At 43.9% G+C, this 13,468-nt stretch overlaps 5 protein-coding genes across 5 annotated transcripts; 4 read left to right on the forward strand and 1 right to left on the reverse strand.

Annotated features, from left to right (window-relative positions):
- Positions 1-279: 279 nt before the first annotated feature.
- L199_006809 (uncharacterized protein) lies at positions 280-2,866 on the forward strand (the record flags this gene model as incomplete). Its single annotated transcript, XM_064892506.1, has 9 exons — positions 280-442; positions 538-946; positions 1,063-1,155; positions 1,200-1,378; positions 1,458-1,518; positions 1,607-1,678; positions 1,763-2,232; positions 2,287-2,370; positions 2,469-2,866. 9 exons carry the CDS (start codon positions 280-282, stop codon positions 2,864-2,866), a joined length of 1,929 nt encoding a protein of 642 aa, XP_064748578.1.
- A 392-nt stretch (positions 2,867-3,258) lies between these two features.
- On the reverse strand, positions 3,259-4,329 carry L199_006810 (uncharacterized protein; the record flags this gene model as incomplete). The annotated part of the gene is made up of 1 exon (XM_064892507.1): positions 3,259-4,329. The coding sequence occupies one exon, from the start codon at positions 4,327-4,329 to the stop codon at positions 3,259-3,261; it is 1,071 nt and encodes a 356-aa protein (XP_064748579.1).
- A 776-nt stretch (positions 4,330-5,105) lies between these two features.
- On the forward strand, positions 5,106-7,966 carry L199_006811 (aspartate-tRNA(Asn) ligase; the record flags this gene model as incomplete). Its single annotated transcript, XM_064892508.1, has 2 exons — positions 5,106-6,080; positions 6,209-7,966. The coding sequence occupies 2 exons, from the start codon at positions 5,106-5,108 to the stop codon at positions 7,964-7,966; spliced, it is 2,733 nt and encodes a 910-aa protein (XP_064748580.1).
- Positions 7,967-8,653: 687 nt separating this feature from the next.
- Positions 8,654-9,622, forward strand: L199_006812 (uncharacterized protein; the record flags this gene model as incomplete). The annotated part of the gene is made up of 5 exons (XM_064892509.1): positions 8,654-8,683; positions 8,839-8,978; positions 9,218-9,316; positions 9,382-9,469; positions 9,584-9,622. The coding sequence occupies 5 exons, from the start codon at positions 8,654-8,656 to the stop codon at positions 9,620-9,622; spliced, it is 396 nt and encodes a 131-aa protein (XP_064748581.1).
- An 876-nt stretch (positions 9,623-10,498) lies between these two features.
- On the forward strand, positions 10,499-13,137 carry L199_006813 (uncharacterized protein; the record flags this gene model as incomplete). Its single annotated transcript, XM_064892510.1, has 12 exons — positions 10,499-10,643; positions 10,695-10,905; positions 11,147-11,242; positions 11,392-11,557; positions 11,658-11,797; positions 11,849-11,950; positions 12,041-12,323; positions 12,401-12,488; positions 12,545-12,668; positions 12,730-12,784; positions 12,862-13,043; positions 13,113-13,137. 12 exons carry the CDS (start codon positions 10,499-10,501, stop codon positions 13,135-13,137), a joined length of 1,617 nt encoding a protein of 538 aa, XP_064748582.1.
- Positions 13,138-13,468: the final 331 nt, after the last annotated feature.

Here is a 13,468-nt window from a genome sequence, read left to right on the forward strand (position 1 = left end):
TATCAATAGTTTAATTTACCAGCGATCAAATATACACACAATCATGATGTCAAGATACTTACACCTTTTCGTCTATGCACATGTACATGCACGAAGCCGAATGGTTGACTGGGCAGTGAATGTATTATACTGCACTCTTGACATGCACAGTATCCAACATCATCGCAAGTCAGTGAACTGTACGGTATCCAGCTCACTATACTTCACTTCAGAAACCCACTCTTCTTCGGAAAGATTTAGTAGAAGAGATCAGACTCGATACAGCATCACCGTCCCATCATGGCCCCCCTATCCACGAACAGGATGCAGTCTGTCCTTCGCACTGCCAGTGGGATATTGACCCGCCCCATATCCATCGAAGCTGCAGGTGGAATGGTTGGTTTATTCCTAGCCGAGTTGGTCAGACGAAGTTCTCATAGAATTGTTCAAGCAATAGATGATGGTGAGTCGATGTCTATTCCCAACGTAGCTATCTTGTCCTACTCCACATGGGTATCTAGATCCTGACCGATCAACATCTTCCTATTTCATCCTTAGCATTAAGGATAACAGCCATAATCAATGACACAGACCCTTCATTCGACTGGCCCTTACATTTCATTCGTACAACTCTCGGTTCCTCTTCCCTTTCCCCTCAATCAAACACTTTGTCAGCAGATGTACCGATATACAAAGAAGTGTTAGAAATACTCAATCGTAGAGGTCGTATACCCCCAAATCGATTCAAGATACTTACTCAGAAGCCAACGAGTTCACCAGATGACATGCAAGACGATGAGGAAGATGATCTTCCTTCTGATCCTAGAAAGGCAAATGATCAAGTACCCGTCTATCGATATCCCATTGATGCACTTGATGTAGTCATCAATTTTGAAGGTTACGATTATAGGTTTAGGATGGTCAATCTTCATGGGGATGGAAGTCCAGGAAAAGGATTGGAAATTTCGTCAGTATCTCCTCACAATACACCAAACTATTCCCCAGTTATGCGTGAAGCTGGAACAATGGTGGTAGAGTCTACCTGTGCAATTTTGCTGATCTTACCACAACCTCAACTCACAGGGTAATCCCCATCAACCGCTCAAGAGATATATTCCTCCCTCTAATCTATCACTCTCGAACCCTAATCTCTCACATACGCAATCACCTCTCAAAGTCAATATAAGCGAGGGAAGTCAAGCATGGTGGGGATGGCGTAGGACCTGCAAACCACTTAGATCATGGGAATCCATCTTCTTACCTCCCTCGATCAAAGATAAGATCCTGAGGGATACGAGAGATTTTTTGGATGGGAAAGCATTTTATAGGAAGAGGGGATTACCTTGGAGGAGGGGTTGGTTACTTTATGGATTACATGGGACAGGTAAGACCAGTTTGAGTGAGTCTAGATATACTCACTTTCCATATTCCGCCTGGGAGTGAAAGTCTGATGAAAGGTTCTGCACCTATTACTGTAGTAACCGCCTTGGCGTCTCATTTCAGCTTGCAAATCTACGTGATCAACCTAGGTGCGAGAGGGTGAGTACACAAATCGTATCACGGTCCTTCCCTCTTGAATACTGTATATTGTCATGCTGATCGGAGATTGATCATATCATACCATTAGTATCGATGACGACGAGTTACTGAAATTAGTCATGAGCATCCCACCAAAGTCAATTCTCCTGTTCGAAGACATGTACGTACGACATACAATATAGTATCCTCCGCGTGGTATATGTATATGGGTATGCTGATATCGATCGTTGGCAGTGACGAATAGTGATTGCGCGTTTCAGGCCACGAAAAATACCGAACTCTTCCAGGATCGAGATACGATATTAAAAGGCGATGAACATTCTATTGCTGATCCTTCACATTCGTCTCCTCTCCATGATTCTTCACTATCGCTCGACGATAACATTGGTGTGACTCACAAGGCGAAAGCAGGATATCAAGCGATCAAAGAAGATCATCCAACACCCTTTCCGAGCTGCGATACACCTCAAATGGTGATACCTTCGGAGCTTACGCTCGAACAAGAGAACTCCATAATTCCCAAGTGTGATCAATCGGTCCCAAGAGAAGCGGAGGTTGAATCCCCTAAACGACCTAACGAGGACATGGCCACTCCCCCGAAGAAGGTTGATAATCCTCATGAATCATCGAACAATGGTCCATCCATTCCATTTCCATCAAGGTTCATCAATCCGTTGGATTTCCCCGCCTCACCCTCTAGAATCACACTCTCCGGTTTGTTGAATGAATGCTATAGACGGTCTGGCTGCTAGCGAAGGCAGGGTGTAGACGGTCTGGCTGCTAGCGAAGGCAGGGTGTTGTTCTGTACGACCAACTGGAAAGATAGGATTGATCCTGCTTTATATCGACCAGGTGAGTGAGATGTCCAGGATATCGTATTGATCCATCCCTCTGAATTCGAGAGGTAAGTTCCTTTGATAATGAAACACTATCGTTTCAAATCCATTCAGGACTATGTGATGTCTGGCTGGAATTCACCTACGTGACTCCAAAGCAAGCTCACGACCTATTCAAATTCTTCTATCAACCTGATTCGGCGGAAGCTTTACCTTCCCCTAATGGAGTCACCCCGGGTTCCGCAATGGACGATATCGATGGATTACTCGAGACAGCCCCCAAGAAAGGCGTCCTTACCGATAACAACACAGAGAAGGTTGAGCAGGAAATTCTCGAGGATATAGATAAATTAGCTCAAGAATTTCCATTATTATTCCCCAAAGATCGATTGACCATTTCATCCCTCCAGAGTTATCTAATGCATTTTAAGAATCAACCTGAGAAGGCTATTGAATATTTTCCAACTTGGGTAGAAGATGGTTGTAAATATACTTTTATGGAAGAGGGTTGATTAAGGCTATTGGGCTAAGTGAAAAGTATAGGTTGTAGATCTTGTGAATCTCGTGCGTAGCATCATCTCCCGTATATTACTAAGACCTTGTATGCACTTCCATTTGCGTTGTGCTATATATATATATATATATATATATCACATATGAAATATGATATCGTCTAGAATCCATCTTTGTTCTTGTCCAGCTTCCGAGATATGATCCTAGGAAGTAGAGAGCGTCGAATCATATGACGATGTGCAAAGTGCTGTTCACAGGGATGTAGCGGACCATTCATATCTAATGGCGGATTTCGGAAAGAACTAGAGTTTACTCTGTCTGTCCTTCTACCTCCAATCTTATGACCTTCTTCCACCACGTCTATCTTTATGCTAGGTGTGACGTACAGTATCTATTCCGACCACTTCTTAGCCACTTCAAAAATCCTCTTATATTCCCTTCCTACACTGTCCTTAGGATACAAAGGCGGCGGTTTATCCCAACCATGTTTTTCTCCCTTGATCTCATTCCAATCTACATCCTTCCCCATCTTCTGCAACCTATCTACGAGATCCATTCCTTCCGCTCTGAGCATATCATATTCGCACACCGTCATACACACCGGTGGTAATTTCTCTATAAGTTCATCAGGAGCTATACCAGGAGATAACCTATAATCTGCTCTATCATATCCTAATTCTTTGGGGAAATAAGATAAGTCGAATAGTCTAGTCATGGACTGCGGCAAAGCGTGATTTGGATCAGGCAAATTATGAGTTTTCTCTTCTCTTGAGATTGTCCAGTTTAATGAAGGATATATTAAGATCAGTCCTTTAATCTTGGGTATTTCCATCCCATCAGGAATAGCATATCCATCTTCTGCTGGCGTGGTGGTGTCAGTTGCGGTATTAGGGGAGAAGGTATTGAGGATATGTTGAGAAGATAACGCTAAATTCCCACCTGCTGAAAATCCAGCAACTATCAATTTATCCTTATCTATCCCATATTTCTGGGCGTGGTTGTATATATGTATGATGGCTGAAACGCAATCTTCCACAGGGATGGGGAACGGGTGCTCCGGAGCAAGTCGATAGGATACGCCTATAGCCACTGCACCCAGTTGGTCGATTGATTGTTGAGCGAATATGATATCGTCTGATCCTGATCCTATCACGAATCCACCTCCGTGAAATATGATTAGACCGGGTCGTAAATCGCTTGCCCCTTCGCATGCACTGCTATTAGACCGGTCAGTCGACGAATTAGTAGAAGTAGAAGAGGATTTGTTGTATATATCTAGTCGTATTGCATCCTTAGCCTGCTTGATTCCCAAAATACTATCTATCCACTCTACTGTACTTTCAAATGACCCATTGGAAGAGAGATAATTCTGCGTTCCGATTCCTAGCGAGGCGGCGGTACGGAATGCTTTGGCTTGAAGGAGGAGTGACCATGGTGGTCGATAGCTCCAGGAAGTAGACATGGTTCAGGGACCTTGGTGGGATGTCCACGAGTATATACAGTCAATGGACGAAAAGTGAATCCGATCTGATCAATGCATATGAGAATTTCGACTGCGGATCAAGTGTCTGTATCCCAGTTTCTCGTCACTGGTCTTTGCTGGAATCTCAATCTCAATCTCAGGGTACTGTACTCGTAGTGTGTCACGTTCCAGGGACGAACTTATCTACAATGACGTCAATTACAACACGTTATCTCCAAGCGGTTGCAACATTTTTTTTTTTTTTGGTTTCTGTTGCTAGCTCGTCACTAAGCTACAATGACTCCGTGTGTATCGCATGCGTCATTTCTCAGTCATTCATTCCCCGAATTGCTGTTGCTACAGATATGTCATCGTTCCAAGATCTGGACTAACGTGTATTGAGAATGAGAGGAAGAGAGAGGAAGGGAGACAGACCGAAGACATGTGTATGTCACTTCGGCACGGTAACTGCACGCTACCAAATGTTCAGACTCGTGTATAGTCCGTTCATCCATTAATCGCTGTATCATTGACATCATCGATACCGTTGTCCACGCATTCAATTGCAATCCACATTCCACTCTCTTTGAGAAAATGGTTACTGCTCACCAAGAGCTAGACTAGAATCACCTTTGTTCTTCTTTCCTTTCTTCCAGCTACAGCATAAACGTTATTGGTAGATCAGTTCGCAGTCGAGGTTAATCACTCTTCAATATCATTTCTCAGGGTCGACACCTATAGTTGCATACCCTTCATTCACTAAATTATTGATCATCATGACAGTCGACGCATCCAACACTTCGCCTACACCCTACTCCGAATCATCTTCCAACCCTCTCCACAAACTAGGACACGCCCTCAAACCATCCACCCTCGTTTCCAAACTACACCATTCCAAAGACACCGATACCTCCCACTCTCATGATCAGAATCAGCTTGAACAAGGAAAGGCTGCTCAGCGTACTGAAGAGAAGCGGCGAGAGAAAGAAGAGAAAGCTCGCCGTGCAGAGGAAGAGAAAGCAGAAGTAGCCCGTCGTCGTAAAGAATCTGATGAATTGGCATCCAAGACTGAAGATCAATCTATGAGAGAGAGGTATGGTGATTTAGAGATTCCAGGTGAAATCATCCCTTTAGACGATGTCGTTCAACTCCCTGAAGGTCGAACGGTCACATTCAGAGCAAGAATTCATACTCAGAGGGAATTATCTACTCAACTGGATTTTATCATCTTCCGTCATAGAGGTTACACAATCCAGGGCGTATTAAGTGGTGAAATAGCAAGTGAACATATGATTAAATGGACCGAGCGTATACCCAGTGAATCAATAGTCCAAGTCAGTGGGACACTCGCCAAACCTCCTAAACCTATCAAATTATCCGTGGATTCCCCCTTGGAAGTAAGGATAGAAAGTATTCATCTGGTAGAACCATCCAAAAACATTCCATTTGGATTATACCATGGTGAACCCCCACCTCAGAGATCAAGATTGGGCAATAGGACATTAGACCTTCGTCATCCGACCAATCAAGCGATATTCAAAATTCGTGCAAGGCTCTTAAGGGTATTTAGAGATACGTTGGACGATATGGATTTTATAGAGATTAATACACCAAAACTGCAGCCCGCTGCTACGGAGAGTGGAGCAGAGGTATTTAGAGTCAATTATTTTGGAAGGAAAGCTTTTTTGGCACAAAGTCCTCAGTTGATGAAGCAGATGGCTATTTCAGCTGACTTCGGGAGGGTATACGAGGTAAGTAAATTTCAGTCCATGTACACATCACCTAAGCGATCTCACCTTTACCATGTCAAATGGTCTCTTTCTCAGTCTGTGCCCACGATCTAGATACTTGTTACTGACTTTGAATTCCCCTCTTCCAGATTGGACCCGTCTTCCGTGCGGAAAACTCCAATACCCACCGACATCTTACCGAATATACAGGATTAGATATCGAACTATCCCTCAAACAAGATTACCACGAAGTCTTCCACGTGCTTGATCACATCATGAAGAACATGTTCCGAGCATTGGCCACCATGAAATCTGAATTAGCGAGAGTGAGGGAAGTGTGGAACAGCGAAGAGTTTGTTTTCTTAGATGAAACTCCCATTATACCATTCTCAGAAGCTATCCAGATGTTACGTGATGATGGTCGAGATGTCGAAGAAGAAGACTTACATACGCCTGACGAAATTCGTTTGGGTGAATTGGTAAAACAGAAGTATCATACGGACTACTATATCATCGATCGATTTCCTAAATCGGCACGACCATTCTATACAGCCAACGACGGCAAGACGACCAACTCGTTCGATATGTTCATTAGGGGACAGGAGATCTGTACAGGTGGACAGAGGATCAATGATCCGTTCGAACTTCGAGAGTCAATGAGAGAAAGTGGTATCAACGAAGATGAGATGGAAGAGTATCTCAGTGCATTCGATTGGGGTATGCCACCTCATGGAGGAGCAGGGTTGGGATTGGAAAGAATAATCACATTTTATCTCGATTTGCCTGATATTCGATTATCTTCGTTATTCCATCGAGATCCACATTCCTTACCTACCAAAAAGCCATCTTTACCACATCCCGAAGCAGATACTACCAAATCTCGCGACCCTGACTCGGACTTGCCACCACTGGAAGATCTCATAGCGAATTATGGAGATGCCACCAACACTTCTTGGCTCGATGATCGATTTACCATCTGGAGGGATCACTCAACAGGTGCGGCAGTGGGGTATGTCGAACAGGGTAAATTCTGTATGATCACTGGAGATCCACTTTGTTCAGATTCTCAAAAATCCGAAATTACCAAGAAGTTTTTAGTTTTTGTTAAAGATGAATTGAGGTTGAAACCTATATGGATGTTGGTTTCGTCAGAATTCCAGGAGATTTTGGCAGAAAGGTATGGATGGAGAAGTTTGAGTTGTACGCAGGAACAACGAAGTAATTCGGATAAGGTAAAACCTGAAGTGATCCAAAATAACAAACAACAAAGAGGAGTATTCTCCGTCAGAGAGATCAACATTGAAGAAGAGCAAGACACGAAAAATAAGATCGATGAGAGGATTGAAGAATGGCAAGAACATAGAAGTAGTGGAAATAAGAAAGGCAAACAAATTCATTTGACGGAAATTGCACCTTGGAGAGATAGTGGGCATAGAAGGTATTTCATAGCGGAGAGTGATCCGAGTAAACGGAATGTCGACGATACAAAGAAGACCAATGGCGATACCTCGAAAGATGATGAACCTCGAATCGAAACTTTGGTGGTCCTCACCCGTCTCTCACCTAAACACGGCTATCAACTGAAATGGGCTCTGGATTTCCCTTCTTCACCTAAAGGAGCCATCGAATCCACCGTCCAATCTGCTCTGTCGGCTGTACCCGGTGAACCAGTCACTTTTGGTGCATCGGTCTCGGAGAGTTTCCTGATCGCTCATGGGATAGGGGAGATGAGGTCCAAGATTATGGAAAGGACGTATAATGGGATAGTGAAGGGTCTGAGTCTGGATAAGAAAGCTGAGTTTAGAGAGAAATTCGGCGTGGAAGGTGAAAGGACTTTTATATGTTATCCCAAGGGTGGGGTTAGGGTGACGGAGTTGAATGAGATTGTAAAGTTTTTCGAGGAGTAGATCAACCTAATTTAATTCACTTTGGGGAGGGGAATGACAAGTGGGACAAGGATCGACAATGCACGTAGGAGATCATACTGTATATGTAGATTCATATATCGATTTTATAATGTAGATACGAGACGCAGAGATGTACCAGAGACATAGACTTGAATGATGTATCAAAGAGGCCAGAGCCAACTATGTAACGAAGTCATGGTTCGGAGTGCACCGTGCCACATGTGTAGTACCCAAAGAGGTAATTCTCAATCAACCGACAATTAGAGTTGATTTAGATGAGTGGTTGATCAACTGACGTCATACGTCATCCCTCATCTCTTTCCACATCCTTTCTTGCACGCTGCTGCTCCACTGCAGCACCTGCATAGACTACTGACAACTCGATTAGTCTAATTTCCCATCCCACTCTCATTCCTTGTTTCCTATTATCCAATCGAATCAAACCAAATCGTAAAGTGAGTGAATGTTCCCTATCCTGAATCATGTTGCGTCACGTCAGCGGTCCATCGACGTACATGACAGTAGATGGTCGGGTATAAGTACCGGTTCATTAGACTGCACATCGTATTTCTCCCCTTCCCCTTCTCTTTCTCTTTCTCACATATAACGTATAACAACAACTAACGATACATATCAGTCAAGCTACTCTACAACTTAACGAACACTTCAACTACAACAACAGCAATCATGTCTTCTCTTCCTCCCAGACAATCTCAAGTGAGTTTCGCTTTTCCTACTATTATTTTTGCGATCGGAACGAGAGACAGGATAATGTGCTGATGAGTCGATCGCCGTTTCTCACTCGTATCACTCTATCGATCCGGATTTGATGGCCCACTCGCACACTTGTCGCTGTCTCCCTCAATCCACAGCCCGACCCCCACAACCTCTCTCACACTGGTAACCTCCAACAAGCCACCAAGAACGTCAACCGATTCGCCAAGCGAGACCCGGCCTTGTACCCTTTGAGTATCATCGTCACTGGTATTCTCGGTGTAGCAGGATATTTCTTGTGAGTGATCCTTTCCCTTTGCTATTTCTCATCTTCTCCGGTACAGTAGCTTCCTTCACGATGGGGATGATGGGAAGGGTATGACGTATCGTCTGAACGGGGGATGTCGGATTTTCTCATCATAGAATGACGGATGATATCGCACCTTATCACCTATGTGTCCATATCTCATCATCCCTCTACTATGAGACAACACCGACTCAAAAGGACTCATGCTGATGTGTCAATGGTTCATGTAGTATGACCAAAGCCTCTGAACCTGAACCAACTCGAAAGCTCATGTCGACAGGTATGGTCAACCCATGGGATTCTCAAGCCAAGCAAGATCTCGGACCATCGTGAGTCTATTATTCTGATATCTGCCGATGGGACACCACATACTGACATGGGCGCTCCATCCCAGTCAAACTGCCCAATTCAAGTACCGATACAAGACCCGAGATGGTCACTACGAAGATGCTCATCCCACTCTGAACCAAACTGTTGAGCAGGTAAGTTCTATCTGTCTAGTCCATTTCTCATTTAGCCCTACCCACCGTCTTCGTACCATATGGAGTTGGACATGAACTAACTCTCTCACCTTGTGTTCCGGTTGAGGTCCACAGCTCCACCAAGATGCCGCGCACAAATACCGAACTGCCTAAACGTGCTGCCACGACCTCGGAATATTATGATCATTTCGATCAAGATGGGATGAATATGGGTAAAGACGGCGAGAGGGATATCTTCGGTTACAGGTTCGAGTGGCCTTTTTAACTGTAGTGACTTACATGTTTACAAGTACAAAACAAGTAACAAATCATTAATTGCATCGAGTAGGAGTTACGGGCAAGGAAAGAAGTTATATTACTGTATCAATTAAAAGTGATTCGAACCGATTCGTATGAATGGAATGAATTCGTATATCTATCTATATGATCGCAGTGCAGTTGCAGCGATCTATCCCATCCCATCCCATCCATGTCGAGTGAGGATGAGAAGATGGCAGAGCTGAAATTTGTAATGGTCATTAGGATATGCTTTTGTAGTGATGTCATGGATGGCATTAGAGTTTGTTCGTAATCAATTGATTTGTTTCACTTGACGCGTGTCAGACTGCCAGAGGGAGGGTGACACGGTGATATCCTCTTGACGACCAACCGTGAACAAAGAGAACACCGTGCATCCTATCCTATCATTCATATTCATACGTATCATACAATACAGTTCACATCCTTCATCAGCTCATACCACCTCTGTAATAATTGTACAGCCTTTCATCCTGTCAAATCTTGCCTACGACCAATCCTGCTATTCCTCCCATCACCACCTGCGGTCCGCAATTGATCTTTGCATCTCTTGTAACAGTCATCGGTCGGTCATCCCAGAAGGATATCCAGATTGAATTGGTTGTAGAAAGGAATTCTTCCCTTACCAGGTGACTAGGACCGACTCAATTGGCCCACTTCAGCTCTTCCGCCAACAATCATATCTATCAATTCCTAAGCTTTAACCCATCGATTTTCGCATCCACATCCACAATGGCATATCGACCCCCTCAAGCTCAACCAGGAGGAGCAGGTCCTTCATCCGGCCTTACCCCTTCTACCAATCCTGGTGGAAATGGTCGTACCAGTCCTATGCCAAACGTACCATCCGTTTCGGCTCAGAACCTCGGTCAACCAGGTTCCACCGCGCCTCACCCAGGTCAAAATCAGGGAGGTATCCCCTCACAAGGTTCATCAGGTTCTTTACACCCTTCTCAATCTTCATCTTCCTCCTCCTCTAACGCAGTAGGCGGTGGAGATAAAGGACCAGATTATGTATATTTTGAACGACGTCCTTCACAATTTGGTGAATCGGTACAAGGGAAGGCGATGGCTGCAAAGATGAAATTGGAATTGTTCTATAAGGAAGCTGTTGAAGGTGTTGTAGGAAGGAAAGAACGGTGAGTAAACGGATTCGTTTTCGTCATACATGATACGGCGTTGGAGTAATTCTATATCGTACATCGTATAAGGATGAGAAAACATTTTTTTCCTTGGATGTCTGATAGATCTACTGGATCTGATGATCATCAATCAAATGTTCCCTATTACCTGATACCTCTCCTAACCCCAAAATATCTTCATGCCGGTGTAAAGTAAAAGCAAGATGGTAGCTGATAGTTTACATGTATGTGAACATAGACGAACAGCATTGGAGAAACAACTAGCAGCGGACGCTTTGACACCTGATACTTTGAAGGCTAGACAACTCTTAGCTCTCGGAAGAAGGGAGAGCAAGTGAGTTTCTTCCGTCCACCGCTGTTGAATCTGATTGCAAGCTGATCAAACATTCCATACGTCCCTTCCTACCTCGTTTCTTTGCGATCTCATCTATCTCTCATGGATCCACATGCCACTTTTGTCCTACTCTCAATCTGCCACCACAGCTTCCTCCGTCTCCGTCGTACTCGGATCGGATTAGAAGATTTCAGAACCGTCAAAGTCATAGGTAAAGGTGCTTTCGGTGAAGTCAGATTGACCCAAAAGGTAGATACGGGTAAGATCTACGCTATGAAGACGCTCAAGAAGAATGAGATGTTCAAGAAAGATCAGGTGAGTTTTATTTTCTTCATATACAACGTTATCATCGTTGTGGACTCTCGAATAACTATTTGGAAGAGTTTGACTGATCTGTTCCGCTTCTCCTGTACAGCTCGCACATGTTAGAGCTGAGAGAGACGTATTGGCAGAATCAAATTCCCCATGGGTAGTACAGCTCTATTACTCTTTCCAAGATACTCAATATCTCTATCTGGTTATGGAGTTTCTACCCGGAGGTGATCTGATGACTATGTGAGTGGGTTATCTATGTGTACCGCCCTTCAACTGACACAACCATGATAGGTTGATCAAATACGATACTTTCTCTGAAGACGTGACTAAATTTTACATGGCAGAATGTATCTTGGCTATTGAAGCTGTACACAATCTCGGGTTCATTCATCGGTGAGCCTTCATCCATCCTTCAGATCCACACCTAAAGCAAAGTAGAATTTAGGCTAACTCATGAAATGATGTTCTGTCTGTATACCGCAGAGACATCAAACCCGACAACATCTTAATCGATTCAATGGGTCACATCAAATTATCAGATTTCGGTCTCTCAACGGGATTCCACAAACAACACGATTCAGCATATTATCAAAGACTGTTAGGTGGTGAAGGTAACCAGACTACTCGACCTCAAGCGGGTAACGCATCGAGAAACAGTGTGATGGTCAATGCGATCAACTTGACAATGACGAGTAAACAGGATATAGCTACTTGGAAAGCTAATAGGAGGAAGTTGGCTTATTCGACTGTTGGAACGCCCGATTATGTGAGTGTAGCTATTTCTTTTGGTCTGACATGGTAATTGATTTTGTAGGCTAATCGTACTGTGTCTCTTTCTCGTAGATCTCACCTGAAATCTTCCTCCAACAAGGGTATGGAAAGGAGTGCGATTGGTGGTCTTTGGGCGCTATCATGTTTGAATGTTTGGTTGGTAAGTTATAGAAATGGATCTATTGGAACTGCTACTGACGTATTATACGGCTGCAGGATACCCTCCGTTCTGTTCTGAGAATGCCCATGATGTATATAGGAAAATTATTGATTGGAGAAACCACCTATTCTTCCCTGATGATGTCCATCTCAGTCGTGAAGCCGAGGATCTGATTCGAAGGTGAGTCTACTGAACAGCGGAACCTGTTCACCCAGCTCATTCGTACATGTTCTCTATTCAGAATGTTGTGCGAGGCCGACAAGAGGTTGACTGTTGAGCAGTTGAAAGCTCATCCTGTAAGTCGAACGTCTTGGTAGATCAATACTCCGATACATGTTCATCCGACAATACTGACCCTCCCTCTTTTTCTTAGTTCTTCTACGGTGTCGACTGGTCAACCATCAGAGACATAGATGCACCTTTTGTTCCTCACCTGAGGTCCATTACCGATACTTCTTATTTCCCCACAGACGAATTGGACCAAGTTCCGGAAGTCCCAAGTGGTGCGGATACTGGTTCGGATGCGAAGAAGGATCTGGCTTTCTTGGGTTATACGTGGGTGCTGCATTGTTATACTTATCCTTGACAAAGTAAAGCTGACATTGTACCATATACCTCAAATAGGTTCCGTCGATACGAAATGCTCTAAGAGAGATTACCCTCCATCAGATTGGAATCGAGCACAGACCCAAGGTTCGAGAGTGTGTGTTTATGTTCTGTAAGTGTAGGTTATAGATGATAGTGAAAATACAATCATCGATATGAATCATGTGTATACATTTTCAAACGTTACATGATCCGGCCGACCGGAGATAACCTTATTTATACAACCGAAAGGAGGGTGGGAGGGAGGGTGAAAGCTGTGTAAGAGTAAGACATCTGCTACATACTCGTAACCTCGAAATAATTGTCACCATCAGCAACAGCAATAACAGCATCAAGGTCCTACGACTGCATATCATGTTCTGTGTACAGGTACA

Source organism: Kwoniella botswanensis, chromosome 1, assembly GCF_036426115.1.
Source record: "Kwoniella botswanensis chromosome 1, complete sequence".
Taxonomy (NCBI): Eukaryota; Fungi; Basidiomycota; class Tremellomycetes; order Tremellales; family Cryptococcaceae; genus Kwoniella; species Kwoniella botswanensis.